This window comes from Barbatula barbatula (assembly GCF_947034865.1).
Source record: "Barbatula barbatula genome assembly, chromosome: 9".
Lineage (NCBI taxonomy): Eukaryota > Metazoa > Chordata > Actinopteri > Cypriniformes > Nemacheilidae > Barbatula > Barbatula barbatula.
The window spans coordinates 5,361,094-5,388,990 of record NC_136772.1 but is presented as its reverse complement, the minus strand read 5'-3'; the positions used below and the strand labels follow the sequence as shown (position 1 = coordinate 5,388,990).

Here is a 27,897-nt window from a genome sequence, read left to right as displayed (position 1 = left end):
CCTATCATACATCATTTGTTTATATCAATCATGTACTATTTATTCGGGGGTTAATAGCGTTAATAGTAGTTTAAATATAATTTATTATATGTTTAAGGTTTCCTCAAGGTTTAATGAGGCTTTTGTCCATTATAAATGTATTTTAAATTAGGTTCGGATCATTCACACAATGTGGATATAAAACAACATGTTGCTCTTCATTGGCCATTGCAAAAATGAGTTCCATCATTGTTGAAATGAGTCCGTTGGCATTTACCATAGTGAATGTGCCTGTTTCTGTCGCCACTATCCTGATGAACATGTTTTTTGTCTACTGCATGTTTTCTTCACAGGACGGATCAGAAAACGTCCAAAAGCCTCCCCTGAATGTTTTGGTCGGATCTCTTATTGGGTGCAACTTGCTTCTGAACATCTGTAACCTTATGTTTGTGATCTATAAAACCGTGTACGTGCCTGTAAGGGCATACATTGTTTCATGTGCCCTTATTCTGTATGCCATGAGGACCAGTTTCACTGCGTCTCTCGGCCTCAATGTGTTTTATTACTTTCAGATTGTTCCTGCCCGGCATCCTTGTTTGATCTGGGTGAAGACGCGCATCAAACTCTTCCTGTACTTCATGTTGCTCTTTGACAGAATCTTCTTTTCATTTGGATTTGTTTTACAAGTTCTCCCGGGAAGAGTTTTTATTTCTGCGGTGGACTTTAATTCATCCAGCATCTTGACCAGTAGAGGTCTAATTCTGCGGTATTATCTGATACTGACAGACTTCTGGCTTAGATGTTGCTATTGTTTCATTTGTCTTGGCATTATGGTGGCATCCAACACCTCCACTGTTCTCTACCTATGGAAGCATGTGAAGAGCATGGAGAACTCTAGATCTTTGTCTGCTCCTCATTACCGGAATCAGAAGAGAGTTACTATTCTAAGCATTATTCAAACAGTGCTTTTCTTTTTCTCATCAGGCTGGCTGATAACAGATGAACTCATGTTTCGTTTTAATATCAATTTTAATCCGGCTGGTCATGTGCTGTTTTCTATTGTGGCATTTTATGCTTTTGGTACAAGCGTCATTTTAGGTAACGGTCAGTCAAAATTTAGGCTTCGGGCTGCAGATATTGTGAAAAAACTTGGAATACTCTTACGGAGTAACCTGAAGGTGGGTAATGGAGACTTTCCTCTCAGTGATACTGGAAAGGCATCTATTCAGAACAGAGGATAGTAAATATGTTATTTAGGGTCAGTTTACCAATGTAATAGATTATTGTATTGTATTGCAAGTTGTTTTGTGCCATTTGCAAACCACGTTATGTAAAAGGTTTTAAAGTGATTTTTAAACATTTCCTTTTGAACTGTTGACATACATGTTGAAGAAAATTGCACCGAAAAAATTACAGGCGTTTTGTGTGTGGTTAGGGTACAGTAGTTCTTATCGATTTTACACCATCTGGTATATGTTAAGATTTCCTTCAGAAATGTATATTAAAAACTGCTTAATGTTGAATTGCTATAGATATTAACATATTGAAAAACAACAAGCAACTTGTGTGAATGTATAAGAATCAGGTGCATTGACAGTTGCATAAATGCAACGCTCCTATTTCAAGCATTTCCCTTAGTCTGTGTTCTGTGTATAATTTCTATCTTTTTTTTAATTTTCAGTTGGGTTGTTGAAAATTGATATTTGCCATTATATTAAAACTCAACCAGGTCCACAAAATGGAAATGTCTTTAAGCTATATTTTATGCGATCCTGCCCTAAGGTTTGGCTTTGGAGTTTTTATCCCATTGGTTTTTGTTTCAACAAATACTGCAGTGTCATCTTGTGGAATAATTGAATATTACAACCATTCGATTTTCAGAGAACTTCAGGTCTGTACATGCACTTAGCTAGAACCAGAAATAAATTTACCAACCTACCTTTAGTCAACTTTATATACAATGTCAAACTATGTTAAAGCAAAAGATCAGTAATAAAGTTCTCTTTTCATTTCGATAAATTGGTTTTCTTTTCGTTTGACATAAGAGCAGTCACTATATGATGCACGTACGCACGCACGCACACAGGACCCCTGTAGGATTAAGACATTTAGTAAATTAGCTATTTTTCATATTACTTTCCTATATTAAATATTACATTTGTTCATCGCTAAACTCTTTTATATGCAAGTAATGTTGGTTGAGTTAGTTTATTTTGTGTTTTATGAATTTTTTCTAGATTCCATTGATTGTGCTGGCTTCCAGCAGATAATTGGTTTTGATTGGTGGAGAACACAAGATGATCGCAGTCAGTGTAATTGTACTATATACTATATTAAACAAAATAACTTATTATATTGCTAAGTTAAAGTTTGCACTATGAACTCCTCACAAACATGTTATGTCAAATGGAGTAAGCCATAATATTTATGTTACATATCCTAAAATATCCTTAAAGAAAAAGGTCACACCAAAATGGAAATTCTGTCACTGGAATAACCTTCTCGTGTAAAACAAATGCAGATATTTTTAACGAAATTTTCAGGGTGTTCAAATGTGACAATTTGTATTGTATTGCTGTAGTATTACCCGAGCACATCCTATTAACCCTCAGTGAATAGTTGTTGGTTTTTATAGATACTGAATGGTACACAAAAGGATGGATAGGCATCACCAAGGTGCAGATGACCATTTTATCAAATATGTTTTTAGATTTTATTTTAAATCTTATATATGAGACTTCAAATGCATTGATACGTCTCTCTACTCCACATAATTAAAAAAGAAAATACATTAATTTTTTTATTAATTTATAGTATTTAGTCTCTTCTTACTAGAAACATCAATGTAACAAAACTGCAGTTTAGGTTTCAAAATGCAAATCAGAATAGATTTAGATTACGGTTCATAGATTTTTGACAAGACAAGAGTAGACATTCGTTCACAGCAACATGACCACTGCTTTGAATAGTAATCAGAAACCAATAATATATTATTTGTTTATACAAGTCAGTCATGGTTAATTTGGTGTTTAATGGCTCTGGTTATGGTTAAAGGAGTTTTTTTCCAGATAATTTAGTAATATGGTCCCTGAGGGTCTTAATGAGACCTTTGGCCATTATAAATGTATTTACATTAGGGGTGGGCCATTCACACAGTGGATTTAAAGAATCTTGTTGCTCTTGAGTGGCCATTGCAAAAATGAATTCCTCCTATATTGAGATGAGCCCGTTGGCATTTGCCATAGTGAATGTGCCTGTTTCTGCCGCAACTCTCCTGATGAACATGTTTTTTATCTACTGCATGTTTTCTTCACAGGACGGATCAGAAAACGTCCAAAAGCCTCCTCTGAATGTTTTGGTCGGATCTCTTATTGGGTGCAACCTGCTTCTGAACATTTGTAACCTTATGTTTGTTGTGTATTACTTTGTTGACGTGCCTATATGGATGATCATTATTTCATCTGTTCTTATATTTTATGCCATGAGGACCAGTGTTACTGCGTCTCTTGGGGTCAATGTGTTTTATTACTTTCAGATTGTTCCTGTCCGGCACCCTTGTTTGATCTGTCTGAAGACGCGCATCAAACTTTTCATGTATATGATGTTGTCTTTTGACAGAATTTTCTTTTTATTTTCATTCTTTTTGAGTGCTATCCGAAGCTACCTTTTTATCTCTGTGGAGTACTTGAATTCATCTAGCATTCCCGACAATATCACAGATGACTCAATTGTATGGCACAATCTCTTTTTGACAGACTTTTCGCTGAGATGTAGCTATTTTTGGGTTTGTCTTGGCATTATGCTGGCATCTAACACTGCCACTGCTCATTATCTATGGAGGCATGTGAAGAGCATGGAGGGGAACAGCAGTTCAGCTCTTCGTTACCGGAAGCAAAAGAGAGTGACTTTACTGAGCATTACACAAACTGTGCTTTTCTTTTTCTCCTCATGTTGGTTTATGGCAGATGATCTTATTTATCGGTTTGATTTAGCATATTTTGATCCAACTGGTCGCATAGTATGTTCCGTTATGGTAATTTACTCTTTTGGCACAACCATCATCTTAGGTTTAGGTCAGTCAAAATTTAGGCTTCGGGCTGTAGATTTTGTGAAAACACTTGTTCGACTCTCTCACAAAGTTCCTGAGAGTAAATGACAAAAATAGAAATTTGAATAGATCCTTGTACCTTGGAACAATTTTTTTTGTCAGGGTTTAGGAAATGTTTACAAATTTCTATTAACATGTATGCATACATTTAGCAGATTTTTCTAATTTGCTTGGAATACATTTTACACTGTGTGTTGAATATGTTTAGCCAGATTTTTTGACTGTATTGAACATATTGCAAATGTAGATAAAAAAGCTGTCAACATGCTAGATCTATTTTAACTTGGAATATATTCAAGGCCTTTAACACTGTGCATTCAAAATGAGCATGAGTGCATTTATATTTATGCAATTATCAGATTCTTTTAAAAATGCATTTTTTCCTGCCCATGTTAGGACTCTGTCCTTCCTGTCTCGAGCTTTCTAGCTCCCTGGGCAGAGTCATAACATTGCCATGTTTTTCGGGTTTCTGTTATGTGTGGAGACACGTGGCTTTATGTTATTACTGGGCGCCACGTGTCTTCCTGTTATGTCTCTCAGCCCGCTCTCATATCTCCTGTAATTTTCTTGTTAATATCTCATTCCCATCACCTGTGTTTCACTCTCGTTAGGGTTTCATTCCAATCACCTGTCACCACTCTCCCCATGTAATTACTCCTCGTTAGTCTCTCCCTTTATATAGTCTCAGTTTCCCTCTGTTCAGTGTTGCTGCATTGTTTATGTTTGTTTCAACGCGGATAGCTTGTATTTGCTGTTTATCACCTTGCTGTTCTTTGAACTTCGTGCTTTGGATTACCTGTTGTTCCTGTTTCTAAGTTTGTGAATTTATAGTTTTTCCTGAAGACCACTTTTTGTCCCCATAGTGCGAAGTGTTTGTTTTTCTAGTTTTGTTCACGTGTTTTCCCCATTGTGGGTTTTTCATTAAAATAAAGTTTGTTTTACATAACCCCTTCATCTGGGTTCTGTCCAAGCCTCTTTGCGACCGCCTATATGTCTGATTGTAAACTGTTTTTAGTTCTAAAGTTTTATTCATGTAGATGTTTATCAACTTCGAATACAGAAATGCCATCTTGTGGAATAGTTGAATATTACAACCAGTTTATGCTCAGTTGTTCGGGTACAGGCACAAACTTAAAGGGTTTTGGTCCCATGTTAACACACATGCATTCACAATCTAGACAATTTCATACCTTCAGTCTCGCACTCCAATCTTTGTTGACTTTACTTTAAATGAAATATTCTGCAAAGAACATTTCCGTTTCCCACAAATATTTCATATCTCATCACGTGCCTGGACTTGATATAATCTCCCTGTTTTCATTGAAAGTTATCACTGCCAAATATTTTGTCAGTATACTACCCACATAAATGATTTTTAAATCACTTATAGCTATCTGGATACTGAACATTGTGAATATCACCGCGTGACTTCAGTAAGCTGTTATGACGTTTCAATTTACCACATTGTTAATATGTATTATTTGATAAATATTAAGCAAATATAAATATGATTATTTGACAGTAATTTAAACGGCATAAAAAGAGCAAAAGCACTAAAAAGACAAACCCCTCCTTCTTTCAAGTCTCTCTCTCTCTCTCTCTCTCTCTCTCTCTCTCTCTCTCTCTCTCTCTCTCTCAGTTTGATTCTCCGGCGGCAGCTGTATAGCGAGTAAACCGGCCGGGATCAGTCGTTTTCTGCTTATAAAACCGATCGACTAATATATGTTTTACACTTTCAGGGTTATATATGTGGATGATCTGTTTATAAGAGATAATCTATTTCTATTTTCTTGCTTTTGAAAGGAGCGTCGGTGCAAGGTGAGATGTGACGTTATTGCCGTTATTTTCATAATAGTTCAAAACTAACCGTTCACAAATATCGACAGACTGCTTTGTTTTAGTTATTTGTTATAACTACACGGGTTTTCCTCGATCACCTTTTAAAGGTTTGTTATTGACGGTTAGACTATCTCGTACACATTCTTAACAATCTCTTTCAGTTTTTTACAGTTTCCGACGATATAGGCTAACAACTGAATCTGAATGAAGAATGACTTCATCTCTCATCCAAACATCAGACCAAAAACCATTTAATCCAGCTGTAAATGGAAATACGGACTGGAGCGGTGTTGCTCTTGGTGTGGATTTAGAGAAGGTTTGGCTGAACCATCCTTCCTTGATCCATCTGGATTTTTTGTCCCCCGAAGGTTCGCCTCAGCTTTCAGAGATGCTCCTGTCACCTGCGTTTCAAGGCCCAGGGCCAAACGCCTTTCTGCTTTCAAGCCCAGAACCCCTGCTCACGCTTTTGTCCATGAACCGAAACTCCCAAGATTCTCCAAAAGGTGCTCCACAAACGTGTTTCATGCCCACTATGGAGGAAAACGGACCTCCCAGTCTCAACCCGAGCTCTTTGTGGCATGACTATTCACCAAGAGGTTGTCAGGATGGTGCCCGGTACAACAATAGGGAAAGTGATGCACACGGTTCAATGAAACCACAAGGAACAGAACACAACAGTGCTTTAAACAAGGCGTGTGATGGAACTCTGGAGGAAGGGTTGAGGATTAATTCATTATGGAACATTTCCCAGAATGCAGCATTGGTAGATCAAGCCAATCACTTACAGAAGAGGCTGTTGGCGATGCTCGGTGAGCACGCTTCACGGCACTACATCCACCAACTAGAAGGTCTGAGGAGAAAACTTCTTACCGTCAGCTATTGCCCCAAGTCCCCCATGGCATCAGGTGGTATTTTTACACATCCACTTGAGACGTTTAATGCTGAGGAAGATGTCCTAGGACAGATCCCTCAAACACACGAGAAATCTCTGAAATCCAGAGACCTGGAGAATTTGGCACAATGCGGACGTGCAGTTCTGCCCGGGATGCTGGATTCTCTGGATTCAGATGCCACACTAAGCAGTAGCTCAGATGATGATGCGGACCATGAAGATGCTAAAGGGAGCTCAGCAGCATCACGGTACGTATGATGGATGGGTCAATAAATATCTATGGATGCTTGTTTGTCTCATCAATGCAAGGTGTTGGAGATACAAGGCAGACATGAATGACAATCTTGTCATTTTTTACTCAAACTGTATTATTATACTTTCTTAAAATGCTTGTTTTTAAACCATGGTCGGGTCAAATTTTTACAAAACCAATCGTTGGATAAACAGATTCTGGGTTGGTGTACCCAACCAACACAATATTTTTAAAGATCAGAAAAAGAAGAGTATAAGCACCTTTAAAGACAAGAGAGTGTGCAAATCTCAAAAGTGTGTCATTTTGGGGTCATTTGTCTTTGATGTTGGGTCTGAAGATAGATTTTCTCGGTGGTGACTAAGACAAAGACAGATTTTAAAAAGGCTTTACTTCAACTTTTATTCTTAATAAAAGCTCAACATTTCTTTCTTTTTGAAAACAGACCACCCGAGAATCCACACCAAGTCAGAAAGTGTTTGTTTTGTTTGTTTGTTTTATTGCACAATTAAAACAATGCAAGGCTGACCAATGTACTGTACAATCAACTAAGGGTAAAATAAACAACAACTAATACAAATGAGACCAACATCTCAGAAAGGAAGAAGACTTAAAAATAAATACAAATAAATAAAACCAATATCACAGGAGAAAAGGAGAACCTCTTTGATAGATCAATCTGTTGAGCCTAAATCTAACCCTAATAAAAAGTGTCATTTGTCTTGATAGGAAATAACCTTGGGAGAGGTCTTAAACAAAGTGAACTGTAGTGTTCAAATAAATCCCTACATTCAGGCACTAAGGCAAAGAGAAAAAAGAAAGAACTTTTAATGCCAGGGTGATCATGCATCTTGGCAGGCATGGAACGGATCGACAAGGTCAGAAAAACATCCAGCCTCATATAAGATGGAGAGAGGAAGCGTTTGGCACTGTCTGTGCCATATGTTTCTACAGGAGATTTGCTCACACGCATAAACAGAGCCGCAGTGTTCCGTACACAGCTGTTGAGAAATTGTCACCGTGTTTATTCAATATGTTCATGTGCAGCTGGCTGTTCCCGCCTCGCTGAAACAGACAGCTGCCCTCTCCTTTCTTATACTATGAGGAAATAAATACAGACCGGGACGCCCTTCCCGACCTACAGCTTTCAAATCTCTCTCTGTGATTTCCTCGCCCTCTCTCATACTTTACTAGATTGCAGCATGAGCCCAGCTGATATCAAAAGAACATCTTTGGGGAATGTATCTTTAAGGCTTATAGTAATTGGGAATGAATTGAAAGTTGAAAACTACACTTCAGCTCTCTCATACAGCGAGGAGGTTCCCTGAGAGCCTGTATAGGAGGGTAGACTCATGAAGTCAGACAAGCTATTAAATGCTGTAATTTTTTCGCGACCTAATAAACATGATTTCACGCGGAGTCTAATAAACACGATGGTAAATAAGGCTAAGGAGGACTATAACAGTTTGTGTTTATGGGTTTTGGAAACTGGGCAAGGCAGGGTTTGAGAATTTTCTGGAAAAGCTGAATTTGAGAATTTAGCTATAATGTTTAAGATCTGCACAGATGTTTATGGCTTGAAGTGGTTGTGTTCACTTCATTCTGTTAAAAAAATCTAAAGGTAACCTGGCTCCAGAACATTCAACCAAGCAGACACTGGTTTGGAATGAACAATTTCAGGCCATTTTTCATTCAATCGAATTGCATAGCCTGCGGAAAGAAATGTGTAGTAGTAATATAGAAACCTTACAATTGTAAACTGATTTTCGTAACTCAGGGGAACACCCTTGAGTAGTAAACAAATGCAAGTAGGCCATGTTTGTCTTAAAGGTGCGATGTGGAGGATTAAGGATACAGAAATGCAATATATTATACATTACTATGTCTTCAGAGGTGTATACTGCCCTACAAAGGCAAAGTGCAGTAACTACACAAACACTGAAACTGAGAAAAATGCCTTGAAAGTTTTCACCCCAGCCAGTCATTGCTGCCAGTTACTGCAATTTTGTTTTTCAGAAATGGAACAAATGAGAGGTGGAGTGAGCTGTCCATTGCAATTCACAACCTCACCACTAGAGTGTTTTGACCAAGCAAAAGATCTCACGCTTCCCACTGTATGTGTTAATTCACTGATCTGGAGATATTCCTGGAATTGTTTCTGTAATGCAGCAGCGTGGGGCAAGAGTCAAACACAGAGGTCTCCAACGTGGTGCCCGTGGGCACCTGGTAGCCCGCATGAATTCTGTAAGGTGCCCGCTAAACACAGGGCTCACCAATAATAGATCTGTGACTATACCGATCAGCCAAGTGCTACATCGTCATGAAAGTTTATTATAAGCAAGTGTTATAAGCTTTAATATATTCTTTAATATAAGAAAACTGAATTTGGTTCTATGAGCGTAAAAATAAGGCATCACATGTATAATTACTTTTTATTAAGTTTACATCCACAGTAAGAGAGAGGGTGGAAAATGGCCATGTTAACCTTGTTAAATGGATTTCCAAAACGAATAAATATTGGCTCCTGGATAAAATTTGATAAAATGTCAGATACTGTAATGATTTTTCTAACTCTCCTTATCTCTCTGTGAGGGCAGATGTCATGGCTGTGAGTGGACGTGGTTGAAGGAAAGAGCCGAACTGTGCAGCCGCTGGACGTGGCTCCAGACGAGATTGACCGAGCTGGACTCTCAGATTCAACAGGTTGGAAAACTTCACCAGCAGGTCCTCACAAATAAGGTAAAACACACAGCACAGCTACGAACAGATTCTACCTTTGATTTTTAAATAACAATAAACTGAACTTGTTAAGCAGGGTCGTGTGGTTTTAGCTGAGACTCAGCCCCTCACAGACAGGCAGATCCAGCACACACTGTGGACAGAGACTATAGATCTGTCATTTACCGCTGGGAACACGGAAGATTTGGCATCTGATGTAGACATGGAACCCAGCAGCCCCACACGTCTTCTGAGGAACATAGAGAGACAGGTGAGTACGTCTCAAACGACAACCATGTCATGAAATTCCTTCAGTGTGAAAGCTGTTCATGTAAACCAATTCTATCATGTAAATGTTTAGAAATACACAAACACACTTGGAATATATCCATCTGTCCGTAGCATGTTGCATTTTTTTTTGTGTGCACAGAGTGCCCAGCTGACTCAGATTGTAAACAGCCTCATGCCACCTTTCTGTGCTTCACCCTCTTCCTCACCCGTGAACAAAAGACCCTGCAGTCACCATCAGATGACCCCCTTCGGCAGGTCAGGACCACCTGAAGCTTTGTTCATTCCACACCCAAATCAGATTCATTGTTTAAAAATCTTTTAGGATTGATGGTTACTTTTATCTTGAACAGCAAGCCAAATCGCCTTCATAATGCTTCATATTCATAATAGTAGGCCTATATTTATATGCTCAAAGGATCTTATCTATATTTCAGAGCAACATGAGAGGAAACATTTAGCTTGAATTTCATTTATGGATTTAGTTTTCGGAACACTGTATTAGCTTCCTCATTCTGAAACATTTTGTGTAAATTTATGCAAATCTCATGGGAAGGTCTATGAATCATTCAGCTTGGAAAAAGAGTGAATGAGCAAGACAGATATGAAATGAAAATGAAAAACAGTTGAGGAAAATTGAAGACGTTTGTCATATTATCAAGATTTGTTCCTCTCTTTTGCAGCCAGGTACAGGCAGACACTGCTGTCAGTCTCTCCAATGGGCCGCAGTGCTCAAAAAAGACGGGACAGAAGAGAAAGCGAGCGTGTCACCAAAGACAACGCACACTTAAGATGGAGGTCACGTGTGTGTCAGCCCGCACCCGCCCCCTTCTGACATATCACAAACCTCTGCTTTTCATCATTGACCCGCCGTCTCATAGAGAAAAGGTTGACCCATTTTTTCCAGGATTTTTTTCCAAAAATGTTTTAAGAATTAACAATGTTGTGGGTTATTGTAAGTTGTTATGTGCGGATGTTCAATGCAGATGCTTTTCATAAACTGTTAGCAGAGTTCTTACATCATAAACTTAAAAAAAATAAGGTTGTGAATGGAAATTTACAAGTAAAATTCCAACTAAGAAGTGACAGAAAAGCAAACATGTGAGACAGTAATGCCCTGTCTATCTGTTCACATGTCAATGCAAGGATGCACTTGAAAAATTAAGTGTAAGGAAGAAAACTAATTTAATATCTTAAAGAAATAGTTCAGAAAATGTTAATTCTATCTGTCATTTACAGTTAAAGCATATTGTGACTTGAAACGATATTCTTTGGGGTGTGCTGTTCCTTTAAAAAAGCGATTTGGGTTATTTTTGTGCCAACTATCTTCAAACTGCACCATGACTCGCATCACTTTCCATCTGTTGCCCGGTGCACTTCCTATATCCTTGTTTATGAAACACATTTTATAGCTATGCCGTGGTTGTCCCTCACACATTGCTTTTGTCATGACAATTCTTCTGGATCACTGCCTGTGTTCATTAACTTGGGTTGTTTATGTTATCCACTCATCTACCATAACCCCCCCAAAACTAATTAAAAAACTTCCTTTAACATTTTCCTCTCTCTTTCTCTCAACAGGTCCTGGATTCTTTCTGCTCTCTCTGTCTCAAATGTGATCCTGCAGCTGCGAGCACAGGCCCTACATGCCCTCACAGAAAAGAGAGAACAGCCGGCAAAGTGCATCCGGTCCTCTCGCTCACCTCAGGTAGAGAGAGGCTCCTTTTCAAAACTGCTTGTGTGTGTTACAGTTTATAAACAGCAAATTTATTTGATAGTTTGTTTTTCCATGTCCCATAGATACCCCATCATGCCTCAATCTACAAAACGCTCTTCATGCAGAGAACTTGCAGCAGCGACCTCTCTTCCTGAAGTCTGATCTCCTTAGATCACAGAACTGTCTCAGCTCTAGATGCAGAGGCCCTAGATCTTTATTTCGTAAGCATCATTTTATACCATGGTATTTTTACTTGTATATATTTACCGTATTTTATACTTTGTGCAAAAGTCACAGCCTGGCGAGGGAGGGTAGTTTTTCCCAATGTTTTCTACCTTTTATCTAAACATCTCAAAGCACTCAGAGGATGCCATAAAGCAACTTTAAGCCTCTTTATTCTAGACTGGCTAGTCTATGAAAATATATTTTTAAAGGTCATACAGTATGTCTACAATCACTTCTGGTGATGGACAAGAGCTCTTAGCCCAAATATCGAGCTTAAGGTCATGATAAAGTCAGTAGCCTCTCCACAGTCTTAATGCTGGGCTGGGATTGAACCAGGCACTGGACATACACAAATAAAAAATAAAAATGTTTTTACAGATTGCAACCACCAATCAAAATATAGCAGGCATGTGAAGAATCACAGGACGAGGAGCACCCGCATACGATGGGCATGTGCCCGAGATCACCATCGTGAAGCTCAAAGGGAGGAAAAGCGGAAGAGACGCTGCTCAGATTGGCTAACAGGTATGTTACATTCCCCATGTTGTTTAGTACACACGTGTTGTAATTTATTTTCCTGATACGGCCTACATGTTTAATGCATCATATAAGTATTTACATAAAATGTTTTTGCATTTTGATTTATATTGGGTTTGATATTTATATTTATTTACCGTATACATACTGTATGTCAGATTTTACACACTGGTCTGATGTGTCCTCCCTGAGTGATGAAGACCTTGAGGACGGCACACCTACACAACAGGGGAAATCGCAGGTCTGACCTTTGACCAAACCTCACATTAAATATGTCTCAGTTTATACAGTTAAAGAATCATGTTTTATGCAAAATAATGTATTAAAACTCTTTTTAGTTCTCTTTGCGCAGCAGAAGCAGTGAGAGTGATATGAGTATTGATGACATTCCTGTGTCTCTGGTCTCCTCGGTTAAAGTGGAAAGACATCAGTATAAACATATTTTGACGCCCAGGTATTGAATTTTCAACACAACGACATTGACACTGGGTGTTCTGAAACATCAATTTTGTCTGTTCTATTGTATTTTCTTACTACAGCTGGCGAAAGGTGGATATTTTCCCTTTATTGAAAAGGGAGGAAGATGAACAGGATGAAAGAGTGGTTTGTTTCTTTTTGCACTCTTGTAGGTTTAAAATAAGACTGTAAAAGGAAATTAAATACCAGTTTGTCCCTTTATCTGTTTCAGTTGGAAGCAATAACAGATGAGGATTCCAGACAGAGACACCAGAGTTATGAGCATAAAGAGAAGCTCCGCTGGTCCTCCTTGAATCTGAGCAGAAGACACAGGTCTGTGTGTGTGTGCTTATGTTCATGGTAAGGGTATTGTAATGTATTGCATACATATACTTATTGTGGCAGGGGTTTCCCGTACAGGATTTGAGACTGGTCCTGGATAAAGTAAATGTTAGAGCTGTCTAAGCTGAAAACAACTTGAATTGACGTAACCTAAAATACATAAGTGCAATTGTTAAGTTCCATATTTTTTTGTCATCCAGAAGAAGCTGCTCTGCCGTATTAGAGGAACCTGCTTACTGTCACCCACCGGTAGATTCTCCAGTCCCCTCTACCTGGACCTCCAGTTCTCCTGAATGTCAGACAGAAGCCAGTGTGGATGACACAGAAGTGAATTTATTCTCATTCTTAAATATAACATTTAATGTCACCTCAGGATAAATGCTATCTGAACTGTTTATCTCTTGTGTTGTTAAGCCAGTGCCTCCATGGAAAAAACGTGTGTTCCCACTGAGTGATGTGGAAGTTGCGATGAAGGCTGTGGTAATGCTACTCTCTGAATACGATGACACATTATCTCCCTCTGTTGGACAAACAAGAAATGACACGTGCACAGTTAAAGACAGACAAACATCAAAACACCACTTGATATCATCTAGATAAATAAATTAGTAATTTTTAGTCTTTTCACAAACTCAATAACTACAAGATGGGGAGAATAATAGAAAAATTGGGTTGAAATGCAGAGAGCCACAATAATAGAAAGTAACAAATGCCGTTAATGTAACTAATCATTTTGTGTTGTTTACAGAGTTCTAGACAACAAACATATGGCATGGAGCAGAAATGATATCACAATGTGGCAGAATCTCAGCCCTCATGGTGCTACTTAAAAAAAGAAAAACATCAGGTTGCTGATGACCTATTTAATTCTGTTATAAATATCTGGGACAGCCCCTAAATGCACTGGTCGCTCTGTACGGTGTTATACTGTTAATGTAACCTATTTTAGAGTTTCACTGAAGTACTGTATATGCTCAAATGGAAGTTTGTCAATTTTCCTCCATGTGGAAATTAACTCTCTTTATTTTCTAATAAACATTTTCAAACTATTTTTCGTGAGCCCAATAAAATATATTTTTTAGGAATATTTAACAACGTTAAATGTACAAAAAATGTACAGCATTTGTGAGATATATACAATAATATTTATGTTATTTCATAATATGTATCACAAATAAAATCCACCATAAAAGGGCACCTATGTGGTACTGACAAAAGGCATATTACTTTGGATCTCTGTAGGGATGAAACAGCAATCTTTTCCACTCCGTATGTCGGGCTTTGGAAGATCTAAATCCTATTGCATTTATAATAACGTGCGCGTGTGTTTGTGTGCGCACTCGGGTGTGTGTGTGTGTAGTGTTTGATCTCTTTCAGCAGTAAGCTGATTAGGCATCCCACAAACAGACCACACACATCCAGACAATGCCTGGCTTTGGCTGATTGGTTATAAGGCGTCAAGGTTACCTATGCCTATGACATAGAAAGGTTATCATATCCTTAGACCCTGATATTCCTCAAAAGTCAAAGGTTCATCTACAAAGTGTATGTGTACAGTCTCCGTCTCAAAGCTGAGTGAACTAACTACTGCCTACACAGACAGCTCAGCTACCTTTTAAGACAGCGTTCTAACCATTTGGAGCATTGTAAGCTACATACTGTACTGTACACAACATTTGGTGTTTCATCTCGAAATGAATTCGTAGAGTAAAATTACAATGCAGTTCAGTGAAGATTCTATAATGCATTCATTTTTATTTGATTATTTATATTGACTCATTAGAGACGGCCTCATCTAGTATAACAATATACATTATTATACGGTATAAATATAATATTATATAAATATAGTAACTTACGATTTAAAACAGCCTTTGTGTAAGGAGTTCATATATGATGCCTTTTTGAAAACAAAGCAACAGAATGAATCTATGGTTTAAAGAGTTTCATGTCTGTAGTCTGTGGGTTTTTTCCGTGCCTGTTTCAGAAATCAGTGAAAAATGTCTGTGGATAGCCATTGTATTGATCTTCACTGTTCTGAGAGCTGAATGAGCATCTTTTTCTGTCACAAACAGAAAAATGAATGGAATGGAGATCATTATTTACAGGTCCAGTGAGACACTCTCAGTGATTCATTTCCACCAGCAGGGGGAGTTTCACAGGGAGAGCATAACGGTGGAGTGTTTTGATCAAATGTGTGGGATGACATGAGTCCATTAATGACACATCAATAATGAATTCCATAATCAAAAGAAAGTGGATTTTTTCATTTAATCTGTATTAATACAGTGCATACAGTATGCAGCATGCTTAAGGATCCAGTAAAGTCTATCAGGGCACAGGGATATATGGACACAGACATACGGATAGATAGACCAACTTCATATCTCTGGGGCATCTTGTCACTTTCAGTGGCGTTTTTGCCCCAAGCTTGTTCATTTTTGACGCTGCTGGTATGCATAGGCGTGTGTATGCATGTAGCTGAATCCACAGATGGTTAAGCGAACAAGGGCAGTGGTGGTGCTTAACATCTCAGCAGTCTCCTTAGAGCTGTATATGTTAAAATTGGCTCTGCGTACATGTCAGTAAGCAGATCCTGGATTGCTGCGAGAGGCATATAGAGATGACAGACTTGATACCAAAAATCCCTTGCATGGACAAGTCTCAGCCTTATATGACTCCATTGGAAGCTTCGTGTCTCCATAGTGATAAAGACACTTGAGTGTGCCTTCATTCAGCATCTCTAATTTAAAGAAGTGGAGAGGATGGGAGGACGTCTCTTAACTTGCATTGGTCTCTCTTAACCCCCCCCATCATATTTTTGTTGCTATGATAACATGACTCAAACTAGCATTTATTTACACACATATAGGCCTATGAAATAATGTGGGAAAAGCTAAGAAATATGAAGTATAGTATAATAAATGTATATTTTTTGCTGTTTTTGCACTGATTGTCCTCGATGAAGCAATAAAAAATCATCTTTTCCATCTTCTGAGGTGTAAAAGAGCAGTGTTTGCTTACTAAGCTGGAAAAGAAAACCCAAAGTGGTCATCACTTACAACATGCTAACAGTTGTTTTAACTCCCCCATCGAGGCTCGCACATAATTTATGAATCTCTCATTTCCATCCGGAAATGAATGTGCCTGGAGTAAGTAGCCCTATGAGATTCAGTTGAAACATGTTGTGTGTTGGACGTGTGTTACACACTCCTCGACAAACACATTTCTTAGGCAACTGAATAGAAGGGCAGATATATGAACACTGCGTATGCTCGAAAGCCATACTGAATCAGATGCTTAGATTTCTAGTTTTACAAAATAAGTGGGAGGATGCAGTAAATAGGCAATGATGACTGATCTTTAGTAGAATAGTCTCGATACAAAACATCTATTAAAGATTGACACACTTAGGTAAATACATATTAAAAATAAATAAAAAGTAAAAATACATACAACAAACTAAACTAAACTAGGCACACTGTATCAAAATATTCAGCTAAATTGCATGAATGAAATGCATGAATAAAATAATATTCAGGTGTCACTTTATTTGTGTGTTGCGTAAATCAATCTTACATAACGAATACACTGCTCTGTCTCACTATGCACGGTCACACTGTGATTTACGGTAATTATTCATAAACAGGCGGTGCTTACCCAATATTGGGCGGAGTTTAGAGTGGGCGGATCTTTACCGCCGGCGCTTAGTCACTGCGCTTCGAGAGGAAGCCTGCAGCGGACGCAACACGCCGAACAGGTAAACCACAATCTTTCTTTATTAGCAGAAAAGCCATAATATGAATGAAAATCGGTCAGCATGATTTGCGTATGTTTGTCTGCAACTTCTGTGAATCCTTTGTTTTAAACTGCTTTAATCCATGCATTGAAAGGTTTTAATGGTACGGATAATCCCTGTTGCTTGAGAAAGGACGCATTGTTCTGAATTGAAACGGTGGTGCTGATGTGAATTGTTCTTGAATCTGGTGAAATTTAAGAATGCATCAAATTCCTTATTTCTTTTTACTTAAAAGAGAAAACGTGTTTTAAGATTGAAAAGGTGTGCCACCTTCCACCTGACTCCCAAATGAGTGATTAAATCCTTGAGAAAAAAATCTTACGCCTCCTTAAAATGCTCTTTTGTGCTAATATCCATTGACTGACATAATTGAGACTTGCATTTATCTTACTGGAAATGTAACACAAAGGAAACTAATCGGATGGTCACAAAAAGGAGGAAACTTGAGACATTTTCATATGCTATTGTTGCAGAAGAGGTTTGCAGTCCAGCAGCAATGGTGCTGAAGCAAAAGCTACCCGGTGTTCACATACTACCCAGTTATTCTGAATAAATTTTTTAAACTTCCTAAATCCATTTGTTTTTAGTTTACATCCATTGCTGTGCATTGTGAATATATAATGTACGGTGGCTTTCCTTCTCTTGCATGTTTTCCCATCCTTAAACACCTGCCATGGTGGTCATGATTAAACAGCTTCAGTTTGCAAATCATCACCTTGACCGTATAGAAGACTTAGTGATATCATTGATGATGCTGTGTTTTATACGATCTTATGCATTCTTTCATTGCTAAGCTTATTCATGTATAGTCAGGGCTGCAAGATTTAACACAGCACCCTGTGCCGGATGACTAATATTCTTGTGTTCTAATAATGTGGGCCATATATCTTATAAAGTCCATTGACATCCAAGTGGTACTGTGTCTAAATACGTCACCGTCGGTCGGATGCCTTGACCATCTGTTAGCACGCTACCCTCTCCCTTAAATAGAACAGATGTTCAAAAGGAGACAAAAAGTTGGACCCCCGTCTCCTCCCACACACGTTTACTTGTCTGAATAGGCACCCATAGACTTTATAGAGTTTTTATGGTAAGCTAATTATAAATACTATTGATGAATTCTAACCCTAGTACAATTGATAGGCAGCCTATTGTTTGTGACACTCCACATTCAGAGTACAAAATGAGTTGTGCACCCTGCAAACGAAAGGAGCCCAATTACATTATCACAACCTTTGTTCCATCATTTTAGCCTCCACTTTAGTGGCTGTCGTGATTGCATTAACATTTTACAGAGAATAGTCGTTGTCCTTGTGCTGTCCTGCTCCTGAATAACCATGCTCAGAGAGCACCAATGCATGACATCTTGTCTGCTTGGAGTGGTTGTTGTGCCCTTGTTTTGTACATGTCTTTTTGTATACTCCGTTTTAGACCTCCCCTGAGCACCGACAAAATATTGGCAGAAACTGCTGGATTTGATTGAGCCACAATTCAGTGTTATATCATTTGCATATTGTGATGTTGTATATTGATTTCCATTGGCCATGAACAGTGTGCAGGCGCAGGTATATGCATAATGCATGGCTAATGAAGTGATAGAGACATTTATCCTTGCTGCCTTCTTAAGCACCTCTCGCCGGCCCGATCAATGATGCTGTAGGGTCTAGAACATTCCCTCTATACTGCTCAGGTTCTGACATGATAAGACCAGAGGGAGTTTTACCTAAATGCTGAATCCTCAAGATAGTTTTGTACTCTGAGGAATCTGTACTGCTCAGAGTTTTGGGTTCTTGCATTATGTACACACCTTTAAAGTACACAACTTTAAAGGGATACTTCACCCAAAAGTAAAAACTCTTTCTTCGTTTACTCGTTTGTTCCAAATCTGTACAAATGTATTGTTCACACAAAGTTATTTTAAAAATTAACACAAAGAAAGATATTTGGAAAAATGTTTGCAACTGACATTTCTCTGACATTATTGACAACCGTAGTTGGTTGACAACCATTAAAATGGTTCTCAAAGGTGCTCTAGAATTGTTCGCTTTCCGAAATTCTTCAAAATGTTTTCCTACTATGGTAGTCAATGACGTCCCAGAAATGACAGTTGCTTTGTGTTCATCAGAACAAAAGTTATACACGTTTGGAACAACCTGAGGGTGAGCACATTTTTGGGTGGAGTATCCCTTTGAATACACATGTCTTGTAAACAAAGAAGATATTCTGAAGAATCTGTCCGTTTAACATTAATGTTGGCACAGGACTTGATTCAGCAATGAATCTGTAGTCATGAGGACCAAATTGAAAGGTATAGTTCACCCCAAGATATAAATTCTGAAAATCATTTATTCACTCTTGTGTCATTCAAAACCTGTATGTGAGTCTTTCGTCTCAGCGGTTTTGTGTAGGCACAACGGAAGTCAATGGGGGCCAGTGTTTTTTGGTTACCAACCAAAATATCATCTTTTGTGTTTTGCAGAAGAAAGTCAAAGATTTGGAATGACACGAGGGAAGTACATGATGACGGATGTTTTATTTTTAGGTGCACTGTCCCTTTAAATAAATGTGATGGATTACTGAAACCATCATTTGCTCAATCTATTTTAGATTGGGGAACATTTTCTTTTTTTCTGTCATCGTTTAATCATCATGTTGTCATTTTAAACCTGTGTGATTTTTCTTTCTTCTGCATAACACGAAAGAAGATATTTAAAAAAGATTTGTAAAACTGTTGGTCACCATTGACTTCTATTCTATGGAAAGAAAACCAATGCAAGTCAACGGGGACCAACGGTTTTCTGTTACCAACTTTTTACAAAATATCTTCTTTTGTGTTCTGCAGAAGAAGGAAAATCATATCGGTTTAAAATGATAAGAGTGCCAGAAATAATAATTTTGAAGAATTTTAATTTTGAAAGTGAACTATTCCTTTAAATCATTTATAATGGTACTGTATATGCAATGGTTTGGTTTGTAGCTTGTGCTGTGAAGATTGACAGATTGACATTTTGTATTTTGACATTTACACTGACATTTATATAAAAGGTAGAGTTAGTGTGTGAGAGCAGGAAGCATGTTTGGACCGTGTTTTAAGGGTAGAGGTGGTCTCACTCTTACTGCTGAACTCTTCATGGAAAATGAGCTGCATTTCTGAGGACCCCAAAACAATGAAGTTACTGTTCTCCCTGTGGACTCCCTGAAAGCAGGTCACCTCTACACCCAATTACTCTAACCATCTTACACCCGATAATGCACATTCCACAAATCTGAAATTAGTGTTGCCTCTGCCTACACGTTTTGTATTTTCTATGTTTTTTGTGTTTAACATATAACCTTACATACTAGGTTATATGTTTGTTGGCCAATGCTGATAAATGCTTGCCTATCGATGGTCATAAATAATATACAATAAAATACAGCCATTTAGAGCCTCGTCCACTTTGCTGTGAATACAATACGTCAAGGCCAATAGTGTCATTAAGGATTGTCTTAAACTGTCTAGAGCTATAATCTGTCTGCTACTGTTTGACTCTGAGCTGCCCATGGGCTCTTCCTATTCCACATCCCTCCCCCACCAATTCTGGGGCAGAACAAAGGACGGGCGTCTTTCTCTAGCCATACCTTGAACTTGCACTGCAGGCAGATGATGGGGAGGCCAGTTATCAGCAGGACAACCATCACCCCATCTGATCCATAGCACTGTAATTTCCCAAGGGCAGAGGCAGAAACTGGTCTTTCACACCCAGTTCATAATCATTTTATGTCTTTGACTCCTGATAGGAAATGTGGACTTTAGACAGCATAGGATATTAGTTTCGGTTCAGTCATGATAAATGTGTTATTGTCATACAGGCAGATGTTCTCTGTAAGCTCATCTGCTGGAAAGATGAATGTGTTTCTGGGAGTCCTTTAGTGTGGGCACTGTGCATGTTTCACAGAGCTCAATAATGTATTGAGTTGGGCAACTGCATTAAGTTGGGTAGATGTGACGATGGATATGACTGTGTAAGAGAGTGCACCATTTAAGCTCCGAACATATATTTGGTCGTATGGTATATTTATGGTTTGTCTGCGAGGTTCAAGGCTTTTAGTACATTTATTTATAGATGTTTATATTATTTTTTTTTAACATAAAATGACAAAAGTCTTTACGAATACAGAAATAGATTTAGAGGAAATTTACTGGAATTTTTTTGCTGAATCTTATTAAAAAGGGTTGAAAAGGGAATTCCAAGAGTCCCTTTTTGAGAATAAATTTAGAATAAATTGAATAATAGATAAATACACGCCATCCATATGAATTTGTTTATGTTGGCTTACATTTAAGCTTGATGAATGAAGAAAATAAATCTTTGTTAACAAGATATATTATATGGATATGTAATACTTTTATATTTCCAGATCCTTCAAATGTCCTTCAAAAAAATTTATTGTAAAAAGTAAATTTTTAATCAATGTATTACTTCTTGTATTTTTATTAAATATTCTCGTTTTCCCATGTCTTAGCATAATAAAACGAATAAGAAAATGTGTAATAAAAAGACGCATTATATACAATATTGATGGCAATACTATTTATTTAATAAACAGTTATAAATCTTAATCATCTTTATCAACATAAAAGTCAGAATATTTGTTTCAGGTTTGCAGGTATATTAATTGTTTTAAGTTTCGGCCTGTCACAGTTTTAATCCGTTCACTTTGTCTTTTACCTAAAAGCCACAATAAATATCTTCGTGAAAAACTGTCTAAAGGTTTCAAAATGAATAAAAAATGGTTACTGAGAGAAAATGTGTCTGCAGTGAACATTGAATGATATGTTTTAAATAAAACCTTAATAAAGTGATTGGATTTATGACTGGCAAAGAAGTTTAAATATTATGCTTAATGTTTTTTAATAATAATAAATAACCTTCAAGGTTTCATGATGTTGGGTCAGTTGGTGTCCTATTTGAAACCAGCTAGTGAACTTAGATAGCACGTACTTTTTTTAAACTGTTGCTCTGCAATGAGAGTAGCTGACCTGAAAGAGAAAACCATAGAACCAAAAAAGCTCACAGTTAATGTTGATGTCCTCTTAAGTTTCTTGCAGCAATGCCTGTTAATGCACAAACTTGCATTGCGTAATGAATTGTGCTCTGACATTCAAGTTTATTATCCTCAATGACAACTTTTATGAAAACGAATTCTGTTCATTAAATAAAACGAAAACTCATTAGATATTTGGTCTTTATTGTAAAAAATAGTCGACCGATTATTAAACAGACATCAGATTGATCTAAATCAAACACAGTTTGTTATACTTTCTCATAGGCAGATAAAACAGATTTGGTTCTGTGTTATTAAGGCATACAAAAAGAGTCCATTTTGTTTGTGCTATTATAACCAGTCATGTTTTTTTGTTAATTATCAGTTATTTTAGTCTTATTGTTTTGAGCACAATTCATTCTGTTCTGCCGATCAGATCTTTAAATGGCACACTGAAGCGCTCTGGGCCTGTTGAACAGCGGTGATGCATCAAAAGCACCAAACTTTAAATGGAATTTGAAGAAACATAAAACTTTCTCTTCCTTTAATGAAGCCCTTTAGCCTATATGCATTAGAACCGTTGGTTAATGGCGCAGACCCATAATGGTCTGAATGTAGGCTCTTTTATAACCATGGCAACCACCGCCATGGAAACAGTGGCCATGTGACTCAGGAGTAATGAAGACTCTGGAACATACAAAGGAGGCTCTACAAAGGTCTGTCCATGTGGAAGTAAACTACGAGGGCCGGCACAGAGGTCTTTTTAGTTGCCTGTCTCTCCCTGGACTTGAGGATCAAGTGCCAGGTTGGCTGGTGGTATCCGCAGGGCACTGGGGAAGCCCTGCTACTTAAATAAAATTGAGGTTAAGGAATAGTACAACTGACAGCAGTGACCCAGTAAGAAAGCACCCTTCTATAATCCAGGGACTTTGATTTTAATAACTGTCAAGTTGTGTTCTACAGATACGACCGTTGTAAACGCACAACATTTATAGCCTAGAATGTTATTTCAACACGCCTACTTGTCTAGGACCACTCAAGTTTACATCAAAATCAAGCCTAAATTCTTATTTTACAGGATGAACAACAGTAGCAAGTTATCCGTCACTGCAAAAACATAGGCAGACTCACAAGACATGTGGTTGTTTTTTGCTAATAAAGTTCCAATTAATCTGGCACTTTATGGATGTTGTCATACCGCCGGCTGGCCAATGGAAAAAGAAGCATCAGATGTTGGGATCTTTGAAAGCTTTAAATAAAAAGCACTTTGAGAACCATTGTGGCTTTAAAATATTTAAGACGCAATAAAAGCAATTTATAACCAAAGTGAGAACCGAATACAAATTGCATATAGGGCAGCAGTTAAACGATTGAATGCATGACTTGTACAAATGTGGTTATACAGATCTGGGATTGAGTTGAAATTGAGAGAGAGAGCTTGAGGGCTGCTTTAACATGGCTTCCCAAGTGCTGTAATGCGGCAGCGAGCACTCAATTTCACGAGATTTCATTATATTTCTTCTTGACACGCATTGCAGTTTCCTATGAGTCTGATTAACAAGCGTCTGATTACATCTTTCTGTAGTGAAGTCTGGTGTCAGTGATAACTTCTCAGTGAACACTTTTTCAAGAAATGTTATAGGTTCAGCACGAGTTACGTTCTAGAGGAGCTGTCTTTCCAGATGTGTTATTTGATGTAATGTTATTGGCAGATAAATAGCTAGTAATTGTAATTCCCGTGTTTGCTGTATATTGTGCCATTTTTTACAAAGTGGCAAATTGGTATGAATTTGTACGATGTTAATTGTAAAATGTTTACGGTTATTCGGAAAAAGCACTACTGAAGCCCCACCCGTAAACCTAACATCACTGGCGAGAAGGCAAATCGTACTAAAATATATGATTTAACTGCCATATGTTTTCTTAAATTCTTAATTTTCTTAAACGTATAAGATGGCAGAGCATTGAGGAGCAGTGATGGCAGGCGTGGGACGATCCTTAAGAAACTGGTTGATTGTCTGTGTGGGTGAAGACAGGTGTGTGTGTGTATGATGGAGGTTAATGTGTGGGCTGAGCCATGTGCATGGTAAAGTTACACACTGTGCTTCGTGCATGTTGTGTCCTCTCTACGTGGGTTGTGAATAGGCGCAGGTAGGTGGGAGGAGTCAAAGAGCTAATAAGTGACTACAGTGAGTCATTTTACCATTACCCAGAATCCTCTCTTCACTGATTCCACACGGTGTGGCCAGAAGGGTGTCAGGGTTGTGCAGGGGAGTGGGGAGATGTGACGCCCATGTGTAGGCAGAAGTGTGTGGGCTGCTGCTCTCTAAGTGCTTATTGTTAAAGAGCCAGGCCCGTGAGATAATGCTCCATCATCTGTCGGGGGTGGATCGCTCTCAAGCATGCCACGAGCGCAAGGTGGCTCAGTGTTTCTGCAGATCGTGACTGACTTTCTAGAACAAAGCTTCCGTGGATGACATCTGACAAGTGTTTGTGCAAAAGCTGGTCTCTGAAAAGAGGGTATTTCACAAGCTTGTGTTGGAGAATGTTTTTTTGCTTTATTGCGCTCATGAAGGAAGCTGGCACCCAGATTGTAAACTTCTAGACTCTTTCGTGTTTAATAACGCATGTTAAGCCTCGCTTGCTCAACGCTGGTGCTTTGAAGAACTTTTCCCATCATGTTTATAGGATTCATCCTTCATCTTGTCATACATAATATGGTTTCCTCCCAACTTGGATAAATGAAAACTTAGATCTTTAAAGCGGTATTACAAGTTACTGATCATAATCAGTCAGTCATATATTACACTTATCTCCAGTTTAAGTCATTGATTATTTTCAGATGTTTTGAAAGGAGCAACGTTGAGATTTTAGCAGCATCTAGCGGTGAGATTGCGAATTGCAACCAACGACTCGCTCCTCCCCTCCCTTTGAAGCACTATGTCATCTCGCACAGGACGAAGATGCTGTTGCGTTTTTACTTCTTTGCTGAAAGAGATATGCATTTACCAAACATGCTCGGTAGAGCTGTTTGTCCCTTTAGGGCTACCGTAGAAACGACATGGCGAATTGCATGCAAGGGGACCCATGGTGTATGTAGATAGAAATAGCTCATTCTAAGATCACTTCATTATGAACGGTCTTCATACACCTCTGAAGACGTAGTTATGTATATTGTATTGCATTTCTGATCCTCATAAATATTACACATTGGACCTTTTATGCTCTTTGTTTATTTTGCTGTCTACAAACCCGACTCAGAGCAAGGGAACCACCCAAACAGAATGAACTGCGACAAAAATGTTATTCTACTTCTGTTAACTATAGTATATAGTATAAATAACTCCGTGTAAAGTGCCAGAACTTTCTCAGGGTTAGTCCTGTAATGATTTATTTATATGCTTCAGTTATAGTTTCTTGAGGAAAAATGTCTAATGAGATGTGACTTGGTAATTTGTGCCCTTATGTTTCGGCTTCGCATAACTTTCTGTATTAAAAATAGAAGCAACCAAGTGTTTTTTTATACAAAACGTCAATCCTCTTTTGTGGCTACACAAAGCACATGTTTTTCGAAGCATCTTTAGCTGACCGTCCAAACACCATAGAATGAAGAAACCCGGAGAAAACATCTTTCTGCAATATATTTACGAATAGACGAGATGCTTTGAAATGAAACTTGATTTAGTATCAAATAAATCTGTATGTGTTTTCCCTCAAAATTCATTGAAAGCACCCGTAGTTTCTATGGATTACAACTAAAACTCCCATTACGGCCCAGAGATAGAGAGCGAGAGGAGATATGAGGATGAATGTATCTGCATTCCTGACTGTTCGAGTATGTGAATTTGGACCATTTTATGCTTGCATATGAAACATTCATTTTAGATGTGATCTGGAACTCAGTGGTATATCCGAGAGTGGGATGTGATGCTTTTTAATAAAATATTTTGTATATAGTAACCCTTGAGGGATCCCATTTGACATTCTTTCTTTTGCAGAAGAAAAAAGGCTGCCAAGCAACATATGCAGGTTTTATCTTTACAATAGAGACTGTAAAAAAGCAACTTCTCCTTGGCTCTAATACAGCGAGTAATACAGTATTTTCATTTTTAATGACTCTTCCTCCAAAGAACAACACATACACACTCCAACAAATTTGTTTCCAACAGTCTTGCTCTTGCTGTGGCACATCCTGTTTTAAATCTTTAAAACATGAAATCCTTTGAAAGTTCTTAAACAAGCCCATTTGTTTTTTTGTGCTGGTAAAGACATTTCACAGTGTTCAGCTAACATCACTGCGCTCTGCTTGGTTTCCTGGCCGTGGTTATTGACATGTGCATCCCAGAGGTTTTGAGTTCGACTGCTGACAGGCTCTCTCATGGAAAAAATGGATCTCTCTCAGTGGAACGTGCATTTAACTGGCCCCGGGGTCAGCAGGAGGTTTGACCTCAGTGACCTGAAGGCACATGTGACTCTTGCTTTTAGAAGGTGTCAGGCGACCTCCTGAGGTTGTGCACAAATGCAAAAAAAATTTTTCTAAATTACATGTTTAATGTGCTAATGAAATCAATCTGAGAGGGCAATGTAGATGTAAATATGGATAATAGCTACACATTTTACTTTATCTAGAATGTTTCCATAAGACGAATTTAGGCTCGGGTGCCACAATGCACTGTGGCAACGTGAACTTGAATCAGGTTTATTTTACAGGATTTGTCAATAGGTGTCTGACTAACAGCAGAATGCAGTAGATGCTTTCAGCCTTTAGCATTAAAAGGAGCCATCTGAAGGACCTTCAGAGCCCAGCATAAAAACCTCCTGGTTCCTACTGCCAGCGGTTTTGTTTCCATCCGCTCTCTGAAGGTCTTCGTAATGCTGTTATTTGTCACCATGGAGACTGACTCTCTGAGCGTTGCCATGGTAACAGAGTTCCGGTTGCCAGCCACCCACAGCTTGGAGTCTCTGCAGAACCCTGGTTTGCTCAGTGTTTAGGAAAGGGTTAGTCAGCAGCTCAGAGGTCCAAAACATACATGAAAACATCCACCCATGAACCCGAAATCACAAATACAGATCTCACTGTGCTGCTATAATATAATAGGTTAGGTTTAAAAACGCAATTTATTTATTTTTCCGAAGACAGCAAATTTATTTTAAATTGTAAGAGAAATTAAATGCAGAGGATGAACAGTCAAGCGGTGGTTTAGACTCGGTCTACGTGACGTGACCAATTTTTATTTGACTTTTTCTACACACTGGATGCGGTGAGACACGACGATCTCTTTAGAACAAGCCGGTGTAGACTAGACACGGCGTTAGTGTTCGGAGCTGCTGTGTAAAAGATGTTCCAGCTGAGCCCAAGGAGAAGATACCCGCCGTCTGCAGACTTTTCGACTGTGTGGAGGAACCCATGTGTCATATTGATAGTTATGTATACATCCTGTGCCTTGTTTTAGCAGTTGGAAAACGGCTGTCAGTGGTCTCTGCAGATGAGGTGCAGACCCCTCCGGAACCCTCAACACGCTGTCCTCTCGGACACACATCTGTGTTACACTGAGCACGGTGTGAGGGATGGGTCACACTGGTCAAATAGTTGATAAATCATCCAACTAGTTTAGCAAAATGTATACTTTTGTCATTTTTTGCTTATGCGAGTAGTTGACAAATAAAGGGTGTCCTATGTTGTGACTGTAAAAATGTAGAAAACAGATTTTATATTTTT

At 38.3% G+C, this 27,897-nt stretch overlaps 4 protein-coding genes across 4 annotated transcripts in view; all 4 read left to right on the top strand.

Annotated features, from left to right (window-relative positions):
* Positions 1–215: 215 nt before the first annotated feature.
* Positions 216–1,220, top strand: LOC306898723 (uncharacterized protein; the record flags this gene model as incomplete). Its single annotated transcript, XM_079464466.1, has 1 exon — positions 216–1,220. One exon carries the CDS (start codon positions 216–218, stop codon positions 1,218–1,220), a length of 1,005 nt encoding a protein of 334 aa, XP_079320592.1.
* Positions 1,221–3,178: 1,958 nt separating this feature from the next.
* Positions 3,179–4,135, top strand: LOC306898722 (uncharacterized protein; the record flags this gene model as incomplete). Its single annotated transcript, XM_079464465.1, has 1 exon — positions 3,179–4,135. The coding sequence occupies one exon, from the start codon at positions 3,179–3,181 to the stop codon at positions 4,133–4,135; it is 957 nt and encodes a 318-aa protein (XP_079320591.1).
* A 2,002-nt stretch (positions 4,136–6,137) lies between these two features.
* Positions 6,138–14,138, top strand: kansl1l (KAT8 regulatory NSL complex subunit 1-like; the record flags this gene model as incomplete). Its single annotated transcript, XM_079464464.1, has 15 exons — positions 6,138–7,066; positions 9,666–9,807; positions 9,884–10,057; positions 10,217–10,332; positions 10,758–10,962; positions 11,656–11,782; positions 11,875–12,012; positions 12,395–12,541; positions 12,712–12,794; positions 12,892–13,007; positions 13,093–13,156; positions 13,242–13,342; positions 13,516–13,678; positions 13,766–13,831; positions 14,100–14,138. The coding sequence occupies 15 exons, from the start codon at positions 6,138–6,140 to the stop codon at positions 14,136–14,138; spliced, it is 2,610 nt and encodes an 869-aa protein (XP_079320590.1).
* Positions 14,139–17,064: 2,926 nt separating this feature from the next.
* The window catches only part of map2 (microtubule-associated protein 2), a 73,632-nt gene continuing 62,799 nt past the window's right edge, over positions 17,065–27,897 (top strand). Inside the window, exon 1 of the mRNA XM_079464553.1 lies at positions 17,065–17,111. The gene's annotated coding sequence lies outside the window, so the exon portion shown is untranslated. The remainder of the gene's footprint in view (positions 17,112–27,897) is intronic.